Source organism: Temnothorax nylanderi, unplaced genomic scaffold (genome assembly GCF_030848795.1).
Source record: "Temnothorax nylanderi isolate EJ_2023f unplaced genomic scaffold, tnyl_v1.0 TNYL_tig0015_pilon, whole genome shotgun sequence".
Lineage (NCBI taxonomy): Eukaryota > Metazoa > Arthropoda > Insecta > Hymenoptera > Formicidae > Temnothorax > Temnothorax nylanderi.
The window spans coordinates 413379-434755 of NW_027249077.1; the positions used below are offsets into that span (position 1 = coordinate 413379).

At 37.5% G+C, this 21377-nt stretch overlaps 1 protein-coding gene across 6 annotated transcripts; it reads right to left on the minus strand.

The window, feature by feature from the left end:
- Positions 1-743: 743 nt before the first annotated feature.
- Positions 744-20908, minus strand: LOC139768220 (salivary peroxidase/catechol oxidase). Of its 6 annotated transcripts, none has more exons than XM_071698188.1 (14): positions 12777-13194; positions 12123-12209; positions 9743-9886; positions 9006-9306; positions 8569-8786; positions 4650-4826; positions 4096-4292; positions 3754-3937; positions 3306-3648; positions 3062-3218; positions 2803-2976; positions 2520-2718; positions 2193-2298; positions 744-2103 (listed from the first exon to the last, which is right to left on the minus strand). In XM_071698188.1, the coding sequence occupies exons 1-14, from the start codon at positions 12856-12858 to the stop codon at positions 2016-2018; spliced, it is 2457 nt and encodes an 818-aa protein (XP_071554289.1). In that variant the 5' UTR covers positions 12859-13194; the 3' UTR covers positions 744-2015. The 6 variants fall into 6 exon arrangements, with proteins under 6 accessions (XP_071554289.1, XP_071554288.1, XP_071554293.1 ...); XM_071698187.1 differs by having other exon boundaries at positions 9006-9318; XM_071698192.1 differs by lacking the exons at positions 12123-12209; positions 12777-13194 and adding an exon at positions 20671-20908 and having other exon boundaries at positions 9006-9318.
- Between the last annotated feature and the right edge of the window lie 469 nt (positions 20909-21377).

Sequence of the window (21377 nt, forward strand, 5' to 3'; positions counted from 1 at the left end):
ATACTCAATATTACATAAATTACATGTTATCAAAATAACCTATGACATCTGTTAAAACAACATTCGAAGACTATCTTGGAATTTTTTGAAGTGAAAAAAATCACAAACTTCTTCGCAGCAAGCATTTTAGTGGTTGGGGTTTGAAACGGCCCAGTGTGCCAGCTATGTAATTCTGGTAAAGTATGCCAGCTAAGGGTTAATCTCCTGCGAATGGGTACGAACAATAAATTTGGGAATAGAGTAATAAATCAGCAATAAATTAGCACTAAATTATGCCGTATACCCGAAAATTTTTTTAGTAGTGGGGGTGCTAGGTTCACAAAGATGCTACTTTTTCCTTTAAAACATTCTGAGAGGAACCGAGTTGACATACAAGTATAAGAATTAGATCAAAATAAAGGAAAAATGTATCGTACGATGCTGAATATGTTAAATTTCATTCAGAAATCAAGAAAATATAGCTTGAAACATCAGAAACAAATCCAGATTTTGCCTCGTAAAACGGAACCAAAATTTTAAGCTTCATTGATAGCAATATTTAGCTTAGCTCTTTAACTGCCTTATAACGTATTTCAAACAATTAAAACAATTTTACATTACATACTTAATAAAAAATTACTAAAATTCATAAATAGAGATTTGATATGCACAAGACCGCCTTTCCGTTGAAGTATCGCATTAGAATTTAAGCGTTAGGATTTGAGGAGTAAAGTATATTTATGCAATTATATGTATTTTCATCGTATGGTTGATAAAATGTAATTTATTCACATATAATGTTGCTTACAAGTTAATCGACTTGAGCCAAGCAATTGCAACAATAAAGTATTCGTATTTTTTAGTACGTACCTACATTTAACTGCAATATATAAATTAAAACATTATTGAAATTATTGATTGTATGTATAAATCGATTGTATAAAATCGATTATATGACAATTATTAAATTTTGTAAAAATTGTTATTTAAGTAATTATTTTTGGCAGACGTTATGTAAATTTTCAACGTATAAAAAATCCTTCGGTAACGCTACTTGTAAACGGAATTATATATAAAAAAGTAAGAAATTGATTTTTGATATTTCTGCTGTATCTTAAATATTACAACTTATGATACGTCCATTAAGTTATTGCTTCCATTTATAGCTTCATTCTATTCACTCTTCGAGTTATTTTCAAAAGTAAAAAATGCATCTTTTTATTTCTTTTGTAATACTTCATGTCTTTGTCTCGTGTATCCTTTCTTTATCCTTCTATATATTTCTTTTTATATATTATCCATATTAATATTTATATTTAAATTTGCAGATCTTTATATTCCATATTTATTGACCAGATGCTTACAATCTCGTGTAACGAGAGAACAATATATTGCAATTATCGCTTAAATAAAAATCATATGCGCTTCTATATTCTAAATCATCACAAATTGTTCAGTCGCTAAGTAATTTCAACTTCAGCCTCGATTCAGTATAACCGTCTACAAAAACATAAATACGGCAGTAACACTCTTGTGTTCCACTGTTTTCACACATTCATCTCAATACGTATGCACGAGAATATCTATGGATGTGCTTACACGTATATCAGACTATATAATATCAAACTGTCACAAAATACAGTCTTACAAGCGAAGCCAATCGCAAAGTGAACCCTAATGTCGGCTTTCTCGACGGCTAAGAATCGATCGTTTATCCGTTTGTTCACCTGCAATCGTCGGTTTGCACCTGCGTCATTCAGTCTCATTCCATCTGCTGGATATTTTCTTAATCGACTAGTCACTGTTTTCGCTGTTGCTTTGCCTTTTACTGCCTCAATCACTTCATCATGGCGTGCGCGACATCGTCGCCGCAACACTTGGCGACGATTCTAATGAGACTATTACGTAGTCTGACATAATCGCTTTTTCTACGCTCCCATTTTCGTTGTGCGCTAAGCCTTTTTCCTCAGGCCCGCACTACGTCTACGGGCGAACGGATACCATTTGTTGTGTGACCAGTCAATTGATTAAGGACTTCAACGATATGCTTTCGCTCTCTCCGCCCAGGCAAAGAGGTCCACGCTGGGTATCGCCTCAAAGTCTGTGCAGCGTCTCAATTCGTTCCTGAAGCATTACAGAAGCAATAAAGAATTAAGCGTGCGATAAATTTTGGTTATTAAAATTAAGTTGAACCACAGACTCTCGGAACTTACCCTGCCTGCGGCTTGAGGAACACATTGTACTGCATATGCGTGATGTCATCACCATTGTCGCAGAATATCCGCGCTAAGGTGACGTTACGCACTTGAGTCAATTGTTCTGTAACAAAAAGATAATTGATCAGATTCGAAAGTTTGTAACAATACATGCAATTCGGGAAACATTAGATGACATATAGGCTGCGTTCGGTTTGGGCGCTCACGCGCTGTAAGCATCATTCTATCTTCGTTGCACATCGAATATCAAACGAAGATAGAGCGATGCTTACAGCGCGTGAGCGCCCAAACCGAACGCAGCCATAGAAGCAATATTCAGCGTACCAGGTGTGAAAGGATGCGGTTGCGTCGCGGAGTCATAGAAGAACCTATCGGTCCGCCGGGTTCTGGAGAATTGTTCGTAAATAAGGCAGCGGAAGGTTGGACCGATCATGCCATCGTCCGCTGGTCTCTCCGCCATACCACCCACAATAAGATCGACGTCATTGGGATGGGAATAGATTGTGCGCAGTTTTCTCATCATCTAGTAACAGAACGATAACATATTGATAATTATAATTCGTAAGAACATCAAATATAAAAGGAGCGATTTGTTTCGAGAGCTTACCTCCACAGGAATGTAATCTAGGAAATCGTCAAAAGTCTTGGCAGCAGGAAGTCCGCAGTATCTACGGTAATAATTGTAACCTGGGAGGCCATGATCGCGGCCACGTTCAATATCCAAGCTAATGGCATCCAAGCCTAAATCGTTGCCATTGCTAGTGTACAATTTGCTTGTCATCTGTAACGCAAGGGTATATCATCGTAAAAAATTCTTCATCCAACGAACATTTTTATACGAAAGGAAAACTTAATGCCATACTTACGTCTGGAATGAGACTAATGTCCATTTTCTGGCTGGTTTGAGTAGCAAGACCACGGAGCAATCCATCAAACACCTCCTCTGATTCGATTACGCGCGGATTGAAGAAATGCTCCGCTAGCTGTAGCGTTTTGTTCTGTTGGCGTAAATTGTCTGGCAAGCTGAAACAAGAAGATCATTCATATTTCTCTACATTTGCGATCGGCAAATCACCGCAGGATTTATTTCCGGCACGTCGTAACGCTTACCTCAGCTTTCCCTGCATCAGCGAATTCAAGAAACGCAGCGCTGCGGTGGCGGCTTCGTTGCTGACCGCCGGCTCGTCATCGGAATTATAGTTACGGCTGTAATTATTCCCTACGATGAGCCCGATGGCTCGAGTGTATCTTCTGCCCAACAAGATGGGCAACCACTCCTTGTACGTGATATGTTGAATCTCCGCGATCACGATGCGCCTGGCCTCTTGGTACAAAATCTCGTCCGACCAGTCCGGATTCAATCTGGCAAGTGTGTTGGCGACGCGATTGTGTTCACGGTGCCAAACCGTATGAATCACAGCTAACTGAGGATGAACGTTCACGCGATCGTCACCTAGTAAACGCGTATTTGTTAGAATGTTGTAAAACGCCTTGTGCGTAACAAATATATAAATTCCTAGTTATTAGATAGATGAATGTGTAGAATTAAGATTCTCACCGGAATTGTAGCAATTCTCTCCGCATTGCGACGTAAGTTCGGCATCTCCTCTTGGCAAGTAAGCGTGATTGTTTTGAACGTCGATGCGAAGACGTCCTCCTTCGAAAGTGCGAAGTTCGCGAGATTTCTTCATAGTAGAACCGTAAACCGTGGAACCATCCAGAAAGTGACTCACTTGGTTCATCTGCAAGTTCATACACAAATTCACATATAATTGCGCTAAAATTTGGAATTATAATTGAGCAGTCTTGAGTCAATTTTCTTATACTTTCTTAAAGTAAAGAATTTAATTCCAACATTCTTTGATTTAATATAGGTATGATCCGTATGATAATTACTTACTTGTTCCACAGGTCCGAAAGTACATTCCGATCTTAAGACAGGTAACGACCGAACGTAATTCATGCACCGAACGTAATGTTGGCCGTAAACGGGATCGCGGTCTGACACACTGATCGGAAAACAATCTGGATGAACGTGACGTGGTGACAAAGTATCTCCATCCGGCTGACAGCAAGAGATTGGTTTTCCGGTTGAGACTGCAATTAAAAAATAATTTTTTTTAATGACTTGATTACGTCAACAAGAATTGTCTTTACAATCGACATATCGCTACTTGATCTTTGCTTCGACATATTAGAAGAAACATTATTTATAATTTTTAGTCTCTGGCATCAGAGTTTACATTGTTGCGAAATAAGAACTTTTTGTAAGTTCGCGTTACGCGATACGGAGTTGTTGACTTTTATAAGAGAGAAGAGTTATATGTTTCGCCACAAAATATACATATATTCCAGTTTGTTTTAATCGTAAAAGGCCATGCTTCTTGCATAACAAATGAGAAGTCAGTCGATTAAAATTAGCCACTTAAATTTACCCGTGCAGGGTATACTTACCCATTTTACGAACTGGGGTGTGGGCCATGTCGTGAGCGATGAATTGGCTCCATTCCATCACAGCCAGTGTTCTGCTAGCATCCGATTGATCGTTCGCAGTGGACAAAGCGGCGCTTACGAGCCTCGGGCTTGGCAGTGGTTTCTTCGTTTGTCCGACACGCCTCGGTTCTTGGATGCCTGCTTCCCAAACCGAACATTAGATCTGTGTCGCGTTAATGGCTTGAAGTCGCAAAATCGGAGTAAATCGGTGCTACTTTGGCGCGGGACGCAGTGCTTTGCTCTCGCCGAAGATACTCGCGAGATAAAACATAAATTATAATCATCGAGTCACGCGAGCAAAATTATAACGAAAAAAGATACGATACGATTTCCTGACAATTCGCAGTAAACCGATCAGCCGAACGAACAGTCATCGTATTACAGATCTGATCAATCGTGATTACTCCGATTTTAGCGAGCTTACAATTAAACGCGTGCGCGCGCGCGCTCAAAATAGTACGTTTGGCAGTGCAGCACGAGAGGAAACCATTAATGACTATAAATCTTCTAGCTATAAATAGGCGAGTGTACCGCCGGCTGTGCTAATCTTGAGATCCTAGCTGCGCCTACAACCTGCCTTGTCCGCGCGATAAATTCAGGGAACGATCAGAGGAGTAATTTCGCATCGCGAACGTATCCGGGACGAATCGTAAACAGGAATTATCATCGTTGGGGGGAGGGGAGGGGTTCGTACCCTGCATTCTCACCGGAGGATCGGTAATCTCGCTCCTGACGCTGATCGGTCCCTGAAAAATCCTAAATCTCGTGCTGCAATGCGAGACTGCTAGCGAGTATTACCTCGACTACAACGACTCCGACGTTCTGATGCGTTATCGAACGACGAGCCGTCTGTTGAGTCGCTGTTTAAGCAGACTGGCAGAGACGCGATTGTGTAACTGCAACCACGAAATAACGGCTTGCGTCCTAAGGCCAGCCGTATATATATATATATATATATATATATATAATCAACGCCCTGGTATCGAAGTTACGGCCGCCTGGATCGAAAACGCTCGCAGAAACGTCCCCGAACTTATGTATAATATAGATGATCGATGAAGGCGTTCGAACGAGCGAACTGAGCTGGGAGGAGGTTCTGAATGTAATTTTAAATGTATCGAAAATACACCGCGACGGTAGACTGCAGAAACGTTGACAATGTCCAAAAGCAATTTCGATGATTGATCGATTGATTGTTAAGACGAGAAATTCGTATTATATGTGACAGAAAAGAGGGTTCCATTTAATCGAGTTCAAACTAAGAATGCTTCAATTTTTTTGGAAGTATATGTCACAATGGGTTGCGTTCGTTATAATATTGAATGTGACAATTAGAACTATCTATTAAGTGCGACTGCGAATCGCGCATTCCCAAGCCAAGTTCCCTCATTCGGGTACCTTCGCGCGAGCTGCGTAAATTGCCGCAAATTGAACAGAAAAAACAACTCGAACTAGTGTTACATAATAAATATGATACATTATTAGGTATATCCGAATTAGTTTACATACACATTCTACTGCTGGATACAATCTCCCGACCGGGGCACCCTATTGTAGGCAGTATTATTCACTGCTACACTCAGGCATTTTATGCTCTATATGCCTTATCGCATAACAACTGTAATGCAAATCACAGAATATAATTTGTTAAGCCAATCGACGAACGTTTATCCATTAGCGCCAAGGATTAGTGTGTGTGTGTGTGTGTGTATACGTTTTTGTATGTATGTACGTATGCACATATATGCATTGTAGATGTATGTATAGCACACACGCACACATACATACACAACACAAATATACATATGTATGAATGTGTATTACAGAGGTGTCGTGATAAGTGGGATAGATGGGTTAGTAGGTCGAGGTTGCTGGTTGATGAGACTGTGGACATTCAAGATGCCGTTCTTGCTTTGATTATAAAATCAAAACAAGAAGCGGCGACTTCTAATCGTCAAACCTCAGACGATATCGGACTCGAATAGTAGAAAAAATCCTGCCGTGACGCAAATCGCGCAAATAATAATTTTTCATAATATACATTTTCCGCGAATCTGTTTAAATCAAATTAGCGTCGTGAGTTCCGTATATAGAGCAAACTTTCCAATATCGTCGCTTTGTTTATACACTAGAACTCACCGCGCAATATTATAATGAAAATATCAATTATCTTTTGGATGTTTGCTTTCTATGAGCACGTTGACTGAAACAGTATTTATGTAATTATATTTCTATTATATATATAACATTCGCAAAATGTCGAATCCTCTCATCCACATCTGATATATTTGATAAAATGTATGATTCTCTCTTATTTCACTTATTCTTATATTCCCATCATTTTTAATATTTTGATGAGTGAATTCGACATTTTATCTTATAGTTTTAGTATACTACGTTAGAGACAGAAGAGAGATACAAAGAAATAATGATTAGTCATAATCAGTATTTAACTCTAGAATACAAATTGATTCTGATTGATTATATATATTATAATTTACTGTAATTGTCACTCACATTTGACTAGTTTTTTTAAATGTATATAAATATTTCCTTTTAACTCGATAGATATCAATTCGTATTTCTAGAGTTAAAGTATGTTAACAAAAACGCTTAACTGTGAATCCTAAATGTCCTAAGATGTATCTAGGATAAATTTCCTATATCTCGAAAGGCGTGTAAAAACGCAAAAGCTAGTGTGACACATCAACACGAAAGGCATTGACGTAACGCGAGGAATGCAATGTGTCTTGTTTAGCGAAGTTTTTTGTTCCATGTAACGAGAAGCTCGAGAATTTTGCGAGTCTACAGAAAGGAGATACAATAATGCCGGTATCCTTATCTGACCCGAGTGGTCCAAGGTTAAAAACAAACCATACATCTCTCTTTATCTACGTTAGCGGAATCGCGGTATGACACATGTATTATTATCATTCGACTGCGACTGTCCGAGCCGATAACGTGCAGCCATCATTACCATATTGCATGTTGTTATTTCGGTCTCTTTTGCGAACGAAAAGTTTACGCGTGACTAAACGGTTCGAATTTTTATTACCGTATATCGTTTACACGATGACGCATTCCCATCGCTACGTCTTTTCGATACACACGTGGTATCTAATAAATATGCAATTGCGAAACATCGTATAAAATAACATTCAACTAACACCGGTCACTGTCGCGACATACGCGATAAATATTATCAGTCCGCGTAATTAAGAGATAAAAATCATATATATATTTTCCTGTAATGGTCGCAATCTTACAATCCAGGATGATTTTTTACATTGTGCATTATGACATTGTTTTCTCTTGCTATCATTGATAAGCTCTCGATTCGAAAAACTCACATACGCGTTTACAAACTGCGGTTTATTTTACCTAAAAAAAGAATCTCGTTTTGTTCGAAACTGATCCTTACAGGAGGAAATAATCATCCCTTCGAAAATAGGATGGATGGGTGCGTTGGATGGGAAATTTTGAGGGAGAAGAAGGAAAGCGCCAAACGTTCAGAGGCTGTAAATAATTGTACGATTATTATTCCACACAAATTTAACGACAAAGATTTTACGAGAAGAAGACGCGCGTTTACAACAAACCGCTCTATCACAAAATTTCTTCCCGTGCAAAGTTTCCGGGGAGAGAGAAAGGGGTTGATTCGCTCGCGGGGGCTGCTATCGGTCCGCGATACGGGGTCGAAAGTACGATGACGCGCGGTCAGCAATTATTTCCCTAAGTACGGCGACGTACGGCCGAGATGCAATTCAAACCTGGACGGGATGATGAGAACGATGCCATATCGCGAGCTAATGCAGTTGACAAATCGGAGGGTGGGCTAGAGAAAGTGGGAAGCGCGATCACAAGAGGAAGCGACACTTACCGTCGAAGTATTGGGAGAACAGTACTCTGGTGTACGCGGTCATCGCGCTGCCCCAGCTTGGATTGTCAATGTTGTTGCAGGTGCCGTCGATGCTGCGGTATTTGGACGTCTCGTCACATTCTACGCTATGCACCGCGGCACAAGATTCACCAAGCGGGGTGCCCTGCAGGCCCAGCGTCGATATGTACCGAGCACAGTCGTTCTTATCTAAGCCGAATCTGCGAGTGAAGATCAATAGGACGCGATCAGATTGAGTTTCTTGAACAAAGGGCGCGGGAGATACGACGATCAATAACCATGTAACATCGACCCGCGATTACTAATAATATCATAAAATCTCGATAACTCATATAGGATATCAAATTTCGATAGTTAATAATTAAGAGATAGTTTGTGCTAACGAAAAAATACCTTTAAGCGGCTATTCGGAAGCGTACCTTCGGCAGTTTTGTTGCACGAGATACGATGACGCTTTCGTTGCTACGATGGCATCGATGCTCCTGTCAAAAGCATCCTCGGAAGGATAAGAATTCCAGAATTGCTTCTCGGCCGGGCTTCGTGCCTCGAGCCCGACCCCGGCGTTCGCGATATTATTCTCAAGGGTGCTCAAGCGATCGATTAACGTTTGCGCGAACGCGATTGAGTTGTTCAGAGTTGCTCCATCAATCCTGGGAAATCTTCGATTTTCAAAACGACCGGTATCCACGATTGCTCCGGAACCGTAATTAGATGGCAATCCTGAAATCATTTCTTTGAAATATTTCGAAATAATGAATAAAGATGTAATTTAAATAGCGGATAAGTTAAAAACACGATAGTATCCAAAAATGATCTGTAATTTAACTTAAGCCCTCATTCCAAAATAAATATCAGTCACTTGAGCATGTCTGGACCATTTCCAAATATTGCTAAATCGACGCGAGACTAAAGATAGCTAATAAACGAAATTGTGTTACAATTTATTTCTTCGACAGCGTGCAATTCTATACAGAATGATATGTGACGTACGGTACAATGCTTAAAATGCAACACAACATCGTTAATTGTAACACCGAGATTTTTCCAAAGTATCGGTGCACTTATGGAAGCTAATAAATCGCTAATGCGATTGCCCTCGATATTTTACGAGGTGAAATTAATACCACTTCGTAAATGAATGAGTAGCTACACTTACCGGTGTAACTGGCAAGGTAATTCTGCAGAGAGTCGGGTAGCCTGTAGGTGCCGATCGAGTGTGAGTGACCCAGAAGTCCCATCGTCTGCAGGGATATCCAGAGGATGGCCAGAGTGGCAACGGAGCCCGCCATAACACCGCCGGCTGCACAAAACGGAATGACTGACCAGACTGACTAACGTAAGATCGCCGAGACGCGCTCCTCTTGCATCCCAATACGTGACTCACGCGCGCGATCGGTCTACGTTAGCTTGCATGCGCGACGCAAAGAGAACGACTCGGACTCTCTCGTCACGAATGAAAATGTTGTATTAATATCGTGCGGCTCGCCCGAAAGGATGTCACCGCGCCCCCTCCCCCACCCCCGCTTGGCTCCGGTCCCATTAACAAATACCGGATATACATGACACATGTGCACGAGTGATTGTTGATTAATTAAATCGTTGGTAAAATAAAAAAATATCTCATCATTTTTTTACTACGAATTTATTTTCGTACAACGTTATCGTATTTTCAGTGTACATTTGTTGTCAAATATGTCTGGTAATCAGGCCTTGAGTCTTATCTCGTGTTGACATTGAACACGATCTTCGTGTCATTCAAAGAAATTAAATATAATTAAAAAAATAGGATTGTTTATAGGAGAGAGAGTCTTTAATACTATTAAATTTATTAACTTTAAATAATAAACAAATGTTCAATTTTTTCAATTGATTTGTCTGATCATTCGGTACGGTCACACTGGCTTCGTCCAATGCATCTACGTTACGCTTACATATATATTGTATATCGCTTATTTGCTACAACATGACATAAAGAATTATCATTTTTTAGTTGCAAAGAATGTTTGCAAAAGAATGACGACAATTTAATATACTGAATAAAGATCTGATATATACTTATGTATAGAATTATCATTTTTTAGTTGCAAAGAATGTTTGCAAAAGAATGACGAGAATTTAATATATTATACTGAATAAAGATCTGATATATATGTATATTATAGCTAGATACTTTTATTCCTTTATAATCAGATTATTGCACAAAAATTGCATTTAAAAATTATATTAAAAAATTTTAATGATTCAAAACATTCAAGCTTATTATTTTCTGGAAAACTTTGTTTTTAAGTTATCATTGTTGCAGCTTTGTATTTGGTATTTATTCGATAAATTTTCATTTTCCTATTCGTAGTACTTAGGATAAAAACATCAAACATTCTTTGCGTTTCACGCGTTCGCCGAATGTTTTTATTATTAAAATGTCATAATAGATATTCCAAAGAGGTTTTCGCCGAGACAATCGAAATGCCGTTATCAACCTTTGTACCGATTTATGAAATTTATCGAAGAAAATTGCCAAAAGATTGTGAGGAAAACGCCCTATATCGTATAGCAAATGAAACATTCTTTATTATGCAATGCGATGCAAAACCGTAGACGAATCGTCTGACCTCGATGAACTTGTAATGAAAAGTACATATAGCGTTTCATTGAACCAACGATGACACTCGCAAACAATTTTTAAAGGCAACACGCGAGTCTTATAGATTTAAAAATGAGTATAATTTGGAGAGTTTACAGATACGGGCAGGATGAAGAAATAAAAATACTTCTTATCGCATGCATTGCTAAGTTTAGACAATCAATCTAACCTGTACTCAAATGTACGAATAGTTCACCCACGCAGACACCGGCCTGCAAATTCTTTTACGTTCTTCCGCGACCTTCGCGCGTGTTCTCTCGATTATTTATAGACCGTGTTTTAGCGGGACTATCAGCAAAACGATACGCGTCTGTGTGTGCAGTTCCTATCCATATCTCGTTAACGTGGTAAACACGTCCGCGGCGCGGCTGTTCAAGTGTTCACGTGCATCGCACATGACTAGATGCTAGCTCGACTCGTTATCACGTTGATACTGCGCTCCTTCTCAGCCCCGATATAGTGAGAGTTTTGACAACGACGAGATAATAAGAGACTTTAGGATTTTTTTCTTGCTCGGCATTACAAGTCAAAGAGTCAAATATTAACGGCTAAAAATCTCTTATCGATAAACTAGGTTCACGGTCACTTTTTGAGATAATTTCATACGATTTTATTAGAAATAAGCTAATTGTAAGTGAAATCTGTATGAGCTAGAAAAAGAGTTGCGAGAAAAATAAAGCAGCGGTGGGCGCGAAAATTACTTTCTACCCGGGAAAAAATTATATATATATATGTATAACACTATATATAAAATATATCTATGTTTTCTTTCCTTTGTGTAAAAGAATGTATATAAGAGAAAGAATTTTTCGCGGGTAGTTTAAGGGGTTGAAAAATAATTCTTGTTAATATATAGCATTATATGCACTAACAATTGCATTCTGATAATACTTACTCGTTAAAATATGATGCGTTATTGCGGTTTTAAGCTCGTTGGATTTCGGTTCTAACATGACAGCTGAAATGCCTCTCGAGCGGTTATCTAATCGGAGCACGCGCAAGTTATAATTTCTCACAGTTGTTCCGAATTCAGAGAAGCGATCGTACCGAAGAAATATACTTTTATACGATGATGCTATTGACATGTATGCAAATCGTAGCCGCTTGACATGCGACATCATCATGGAAGTCTTTTCTATATGCGATTGCGCGAGCAGTGCAAATCAACAAATTACAAATGCGAGACGCGTGCACTTGCGAGACACGTGAACAGCAATGATGGCGTCGCTAATATTAGCACGTTCTAGTAAACAGATTCCAGCTCGTTAAGGAATGAGCTAGAATAAAGAAGAAATCGCGTTTTTTCTCGATTTCCTTTAGGTACGTAATATGCGCGCGTGCGCGCAATGCGGCGTGACATGTTCGAGATCGAAACCAAGTATGTTTCACGTTAAAAACGTCATGTCAGCGATAGCGGTATCACTTCTACATTTTCCGAAGAAGCTAGTATTTCGAATCTCGGAAACATTTTCCGAGATTCGATGTTTCAAACATTTCGACACCGCGATGTTTCCTATCAATATTCCCAGATACATTGACAAATCATTACCGGATACATGATCCATGGGCTTTTCTAATCCGTGCATCGCGTAGACCCAGCGATTGTTGTCGACTGGTGCGATAAGAAGCATCCTCCAACGATCCAATCCGGTAACGACGAGACGCGGTCTTTGTTACGGGCACGTAGGTATTGATTAATTCGCCAGTGCGAATTCGGCCTCGTATCACGGCGCCCAGTTCTATATTCTATTTCACTGAATTTTCGCGACGTTGCCTCGAAAGGCTTCGAGAGCGAACAAAATGCGAAACTCGCGACTACCCGTGACGCGTCTTTAAGTTCGTGTCAGGTGTACGCGAGGAAGTGGACGCGTGGCGGCCGACAAAGACGCACTTCGACGATGGCGATACATAACGACGGAGTTTCGCGCTGCGAATGCACAGATTTCCCTCTCCATTCCGCCTTTTCTATCTCGCTCGCGAACCCGTTGGAGAACCTTCCTGCCATCTCGTTCATTCATTTATTTACGCCCCCCCCCCTCCCCCGCCTCTATCCTGCTCCCTCTTTTATCTTCAGGGTCGACATGAATCGACCTGAATTGGAGTATTGACTGGACCTACTAATACCCGATCATCGGAGTATTTGAGTACACAGACTCTGCTTAATGTGCGCGAGTAATACTATTCGGAGTACCTACTATTCGGATATATATTATACACAAGTACTCATATCAGCTATACTACCTGGATATCCAGATAATTCGGACATCTAAATATTTCCGCTGATAAAACGAGCATTTGGATAAGACAGCTCGAATATTTGGATGAAATTTTGTACCGCATACGCGATCATCTACATATTTTCTCGGGTAACTGATTAATCAACTATCCAAAATTATTGGATTCGAATCATTGGACCTACTATTGACTCTTGTTGGCGACCAGGATTCTCTAGTCCTGATGCATCCTAGATACGCTACTGAGCACTCCGCATATATATTGTCCATCTTACTTCCACTCGTCGTTTCCACATACAGTTAAATCCGCTTTAACATCTCGCTCCATTCTCGCACTCTTTCTCTCTCATTCGAGCGGTCTCTCTCGATCACGTGCACACGTTACGCACATTGATTCCTCAAAGGTTCTCCAGCTCACTCTTTCCTACGCTCTTTTCATTCATCTCGCTTCGCACGATAACTCGTCCGCGTTTCCATTGGCTCGCTACTTCCCCACCGAGAACGAGTCACCTTATTTAACTTGGGAAAAAAATTCTATCACTCGGTGAGCACGTGCTCGTCCACCTCCCTCCCTCCACCGCGGCTCATTGCATGCCGGCTTTCAGAGTGTTGCCGTTAAGTTCTCGTTTCTTCCTTCGATTATCTCAATTCTTTAACGCGCACTTTTATTAGCATAGCCAAACATTTAAATGTAAGAAATTTTAATAAAGAAAATATCTAAGAATTTAATCCAGACATCGCTCCTCGTGTCTTTTCACGTGTACCGATAATTAATTGACGTTTTCTTGTAATCGCAACTCAAATACTGTCGGAATTTATCATTATAATTGGTCTTTAATGTATAATTAAGGAATCTCCTTTTTTATTATATATTATTATTGCACTTTTTGTATTCAAAAATTACCAAAATATTTTGAATTTACTAACATTTATTGCTTCTATCAAACGTAGGATCAAATTGTGAATCTTATCTAAGATAGGAGCGAAAAAAGCGATAGAATCGTGATCGAAGGCAGTAAAGTTTTATATGTTCAAATCCTTTGTTATTTCCAACAGAGTACATATTACGCTTTTATCGTGGATAAGATTTGCAATCGGACTTTTTATAACAGTATAATATGTTCAATAACAGCTCTGCACAAAATCTATACTTTGGGACACAAAAAGGCGATTTCATCCTTTAGAGCTTAGGGTATCAATTTATTTTAGGTCTACTTTATGGAGAGACCTGTAGCCCCTGTAGGTCTTCTGCCACTTTCGTGCAATCCCCTACAGGTCTCCCAGTACTTTTCCACTACTTTCGCCGTAGAAATATACAAGGTGTCCCAAACGCATGCCCGCATAATACTCTCGGTTAAATTATGTCTCTATTAAATCTTAACGGAACTTTTCTTTGGTAAAAATAGAACCGACGATACGTATTATTATATATTTATATTATATTTTTAGTCTCGATAAACAAACCGTAAAAATAGCAGCAGAAAGAGGATAAGTTCAACGACGCTTCTAAATTCTGAGAAGAATTGCTCCGCTCGTGTATGGCATTCTCGCGTGATTGGCTCAACAAACCCATAATTAAATTGTAGATACAATTTATTAAATCACCGTCGAGTGATTCGCATATAAAACAACACTCTGCGCGTGCATGAGATTTGCGCATACATGCGCGCGAATACTATGTGGAACCATAAAGACTCGATTAAAAGGCATCATTGCCAATAAAAGAATAATAGCACGTATATAAAGTTCTGGCACTCATTCGATTAAGTGGGACCTTGACGATAAAACTATTAAGGTTAGCCTGAGGGAAGTTTATAAAAAGAACTGATCGATCTATGACATTTGTTGTAGGCAAAGGTATAACAACGATCGAATGAGCAACATTGCGTATTTTAATTTTGATCTATTTATATTTCTGTTAGAATATTTTGGTACAATATTATGAAAAAAATTAAAAAGTATATAAAGACTCTCCCGAATAAATTATTAGGCGAGAAAGGAGGCAATAAGAGCGAAGCAGGCTCTTATTGCCTCCTTTCTCACCTAACAATATTATGAGTATACCTACACATTACACATACAGCAAACCCGGATTTATCTCTGTATATGATACAAACTCGTAAATAACGATTCGATAAACTTTATCGATAACGTTAATAAATATTTTTACTTTAATTGATCTTCTTATTAACAGTAAAGATAACTAGCAAATGTCAATTACAAGATTTAAAAAAGCTTTTTTTAATTTTTTTTTTCATTTAAGTCTTGATTCGTCTAGATTAGATCACAGCAAGCTAATCAGGAAGATAAATGTTGTTATCTCTCTGCTCTCTCTCTCTCTCTCTCTCTCTCTCTCTCTCTCTCTCTCTCTCTCTCTCTCTCTCTCTCTCTCTCTCACTCAAAATGAACTTATTTCTCGGAAAAATCGGTTTACTCCGGTTCGGCACTACAACTAATCAATGGGAGTCTCCCGGTGACGGAACTTTCTCGTTGCAATGAATTCTCAACACGACGCGGCGCGTCGCCGACTTCGACGAATCGGGAGCGCGGGGCTTACCTAGGTACGACTTCTTGCAACGCTCTACTCGTAGATAATTGTTCGGACAGCCGAGCACTTCAACGCCCATCTTTTTCCCCTCTGGAGTAAATGTCGAGCGGGCCACGGAGAGCCCTGCTTGCTCGCGGAAGTTGGAACCGTCGACGACGAGGTTCTCCTTGCGGGGACACGTCGGCGCACACTGGCTATGTATATAGACGCGCCAAATGTCCACCCCGGATCAATATACCCAGATAACGGTCCCTCTATCGTGCCCCTTTCCGCGCACCCTCAAGATCGCGGATGCCGATCGAGGATCCTCTCGCGAACGCGCGAATGATCTCGATGCTAGCTGATGTGGAATTGCGAATTTCTCCTATGGCGAATTAACGTAAATGACGCACTGTCCAAGCTACGGAGCAGCTGATTCTGAACCGTATCGACCACCCGAATTGGTTTCTCCCACTCTACTCCTATCCCATTGGACAGGTTTTTCAACCCCCGCTGGCGCATGCGTCTTTCAGCGCAAAAAGCAGAAGACCCGGCATCGCCCTTTGAATCAATACGTTAGTATTATTTGCGTCGAGAATGTCAATGTCACGATGCTAATTGTATATCGATAGACAAGACCTATTTCAAAATTATTGCCTTTAATTTTAATAAATTCTCTATTTAATTGCAGTCGACGCGCGCGTTGCCTTAATTAAAACAATAGCGATTTGAAACAATCAAAAATGAAGAGCAATGCAAATGATAAAGAAATATATAATAATAAAATTTTCAAGATTTATTTAAATAAAATTTTATCACTTCCTTGAAGAAATTGAAGAAGATTTTCGTAGAATTTTCAATGAGAGTTAAAAATTATTCAGAATTCTTTGATTTTTTTGGCCAAAATGTTGACATTAAATTAAAATTTTGTGTCAGAAATCGCGTATGGAATCAATTCAATCCTCTATAATTATCGCTATTAAAAGTAAGTCATAGAAAGAGAACAAAACGGCCTCGAAATAGATCAAATCTCAACCTAAACGCGATACGTAAGTACTCGGAATAAGATGCGAAGAAGACTTTGGCCGGTCTAACCAGCACGTGATACGAGCGTGATAATTAATTAACCGTTTCGCGTGATGTTCCTCCTAAACTGTCCTTTTCTCATATCTTTTTTTATTTCGCCTCCTTTTTCTTTTAAAAGAAATCCAATTGCACTGGCTATATATGCAATTTCACTTCCTCTCTTCGTCATTTGTTCTCTCTTGCAATTCGTATAATTTCCGGTAAAAAATTGTTTATATAAAAATGTATATAAATGTATATGATTATATATAAAATATGTTTGTTTTCTTTTTTTTTGTATAATATCTGTTCGTATATGTAGGAAAAATAAGAAAAAGAATTAAAAATTAATTAAAAGTATAATTTTTGTATTGTTTTTTCTATTAAAAAATTAAAGTTTGAGGAAAAATTGCCTATATATGTACAATTATGAACAAATGTAATAATTTGTATATAAAATATAATTATACATAGAATATTGTATAATCTAAATCACAATTTTACTTTTTAAGAAAAACAAAGCAAAAGTTTTTTTTAAATTATTTGTCAATTCTTCTTCTTATTATTATTTTTTCTACATGTATATGTAGACAAATATTATATAAGAGAGTCTTGATAATATGTCCAAATATAAACATTTTAAAATTATGTGTATATGTATTTTTTTATAAAAACTTTTTACCGGGTTCGTAAATAGGGCTATATCATTTTCTTCATTATGATTTTGATAACCGAAATACATATTGGTGAAATTATAAATAAAAAGTAATTAATTTTCAGCTTCTAATAATTAAATTCTTTTAATAATTTTCCGATTAGTAATAAGAATATATTTACTTAATCGTTTCATTTATATTTTAGTAGATATTTTAAATTTCTGTAAAACAAAATTCGTGAAGAACGCTTATCAAAACAGTTTTCTTTTTCAAAAGAAGAAATTGTTAAATCGGAGGATATACATACAGCTTGTTGCAACTACAATACAAATGGAACCTACAGAGTCATCTAAAGATTTAAGCAGATACTCCTTAACACATATAGCATTTATCACACAACGATAAATTGATTACCTAGTCAGCTGAATTTTGTAAGCGAATTATGCACCCGGGGAAAAAAAATCTCTTATAATGTCTTATATGCTCAGATAAGAAGCGATCTTATATGCTCAATGCTTATATATGAATTTTGGCCTGATAAGATCTTACATGGTCATATATAATTATATAAGGACATATAAAAAATATCTCTTATATAATGTCTTATATGTTCATATAAGAAGCGATCTTATATGCTCATATATGAATTTTGGCCTGATAAGAGCTTATATGGTCATATATGATTATATAAGATTATATATAAGGACATATATATATTTAAATAAGTTTCAGAAAATCGTTATTTTCAAATGTTATTTTTTAAGTGTGCCACTTTATTATAAGAGTGGCACGATACAATTGATACACGGAGAGAATTTTTTGTTATATTTTACTCTTAAATTCACTACAAACTTGGGACAACTTGGCAACCAAGGAATTTTTTAAATATACAAAAGACATTTTACAAACAACGTGATGAAAATGACCAAGCAGATTGGTAAATTTTGAAAAATTATTGAAATTTCCTAGATATATTTTAGTAAAATTAATCAAACATATTTATATTTTAATGTAATAGATATTAATTTTTTTTATTATGGTAGATATTAATCAGAATAGCTCGCATAAAATTCTTGGTGGTACATGTTGTCCCACAACTACCATGATTTCAGGCTAAATTTTAAGAGAAAATTCTCTCCGTGTACAAAAATTGTGCCGCTCCATAGCGCGAGACAGTGTCGTGTCTTTTGATACCGTTCTTATAACACTGTTTGACTTTTAAATACGAGAAACAGATCCCATATTGAATGCCATCTATCGGATACTTTGAGATACAATATTGTGATCTGATCATATATAATCTTATATAACTATATATAAGTTCATATATGATTATATTATTTTCAGTAGTTTAAAGTTTAAATTATGTTTGCAAAGTAATAGTACGATTAATATATTTATTTATAAGAACTATAATATAATTATATTATATTTCCACGAATTATTACAGGTAATTTTACTATTTACGAAAATATTTAATAAAAATTAATGTCAATTAAAAAAAATTAAGTATTTTATGCAAAATTAGAAAAAAAGGGAAACTTAAAATAACACAAGCAATGAGAAGTGTCGTTTTTGATCGAAGCGGATCTTGGTGCTTAATAATATTTCACAATATCAATTATTATTATAAATACATTTTTCAGTTTTTTAAACTGCGTGCCAATATGGACTTTGTCGGACTTAAAACGCAATTGTATAAACTGAAACTAGAAATAATATCTCATATTAATTTGATTGTCAAGTAAAATAATATACTAGAAAAATATTTATAACAGTTATACAAACTTATGGATAGATCCGAGTATATGTTCATATATATGACTATCTTTAACCTTATAAATATACTTTTACATGATCAGACATGATAATATATAAGCATATAAGACCATATATGGCTATATAAGGTTATACTTAAAGAGGTTTTATGGAATATATAATGATATATTTTCATATATAGCCATATAATATTGTTCAAGATTATATTTCCATTTCTTATATGACCATTATAATTATATATCTACTAATATGAACAAATAAGAGGTATTTTTCCCCGGGTATATAATTATATATCCTCATATATGGCCATATATAATTATATACTCTCATATATAGCCAATAATATTGTTTAAGATTATATTTTCCATTTCTTATATGATCATATATAATCATATATCTACTAATATAAACTAATACGAACTAATATGAACAAATAAGAGGTTTTTTTTCCCGGGCACCGCATTGTAATACTGTAAATAATATAAATTTAAAATAGAATCTCATTTTGTTGTCAAATTACACGGTTTTGGTAGAATTAATTTTTGATGGGAGTTAATTTGGACGCGACGTATACCGTACAAGTATTGATTTCTAGCGGGGAAGGTCCTTGAACAGGTGTAAAAAGTAATAAATTATTTCTGATTTGGCTATCCATTTATGTATATACATTGTGTATTTCGATCGATCGCGAGTCCGGATTTTCGGGCATAAAGAGAAACAGATTTTTTCGTATATTAATGAATACGATATCAAATGAGTCAATGTATTGCCTATATCTTTTCTGAATTAATTAAATATCAGAAGAAGATGTTTTCTATTTTTAAAACCGAGCTCTGTTTACCTAGCATCTTAGAATTACGTCCGATGTGCCCTGCAAACCGCTGTACACGTGTGTAACTTTATTCGATACTTAACGATTCACTGGCTTATTTCGCTAACGTGTCATAAGTTTCTCGATAACTTTATTCGATACCTAACAATTCACTGGGTTATTTCGCTAACGTATCATCCCTCACGGCGGATGCGATTGCGGTGTACGCGTTAAGCATTCGAGAAGTTTGAGACTACCACCCCTCTTCGCACGATTTCAACCGTCAAACTCTTTAAATTCCAAATTACGATGGATATTACTACGAAAATACTTGAAGTGCATTTTATTAATATATAAGCAAGGATACTTACGCAAAATGACGTTTTTCAATCGACTGAAATTTTTGCGAGAAGACACCAATATTGTTGACGAGGCAAACTGATCGCTTTGTCAAACAACACAGTCGCTTTATATTGAAGAGTACAATTTCCAGGCCCGCCAGCAACGTCGCCTCCCCTTTTCGCTGCGATACGACTGTTATCTTGGAGTTTCAGATAACGGGTGGGAAGATAGCTGTTTCCCGGGGTCGTTTCGGATCGACCCTTATCCCGGACGGAGAAGTATCATGGCTTATGACGCGGTTACGCGCCTTATATAGTCCCGAGAAATCGACAGACACATGGTGACGACACGCGACAAATTGGAGGAAGAAATGTGTACGAGTAGAGAGGGAGATACGATTCGCAGAAGCAACTGCGAAAACAAAGGGCCCGATCTTTATGAATTATTTATAAACGGATAGCGTCACTGGACGATACATTTCGTTAGAAATGAGAATTTTCCGTTCAACTAATGCGGCTGGTTGTCATATTTCAATTTGTAAATAAAACCAGCTGATAACTATTCCGCGAAACGTAAATTATAACAGTGCAAAGTACATATTTTTCATTCGATTCTAATAAAATCGACGAGAGTTCCTTTATATTTATTAGCTATGTTTCTTAAGATCCATCGGTCGAGATGTAATTGAATACTGACGGACAATATTTCCTGCGAACTTGACTAACACAACCGCAAA

What these genes read in the sequence shown, in the direction of transcription:
- LOC139768220 (XM_071698187.1), bottom strand. Translation starts at nt 12,858, where the DNA reads ATGCTTCTTATCGCACCAGTCGACAACAATCGCTGGGTCTACGCGATG. An exon ending in GTTCTCCCAATACTTCGACG is followed by an intron (nt 4,827 to 8,568) that starts GTAAGTGTCGCT and finishes TTTGGGAAGCAG; the next exon opens with GCATCCAAGAACCGAGGCGT. An exon ending in ACCGCATCCTTTCACACCTG is followed by an intron (nt 2,299 to 2,519) that starts GTACGCTGAATA and finishes TTTTTGTTACAG; the next exon opens with AACAATTGACTCAAGTGCGT.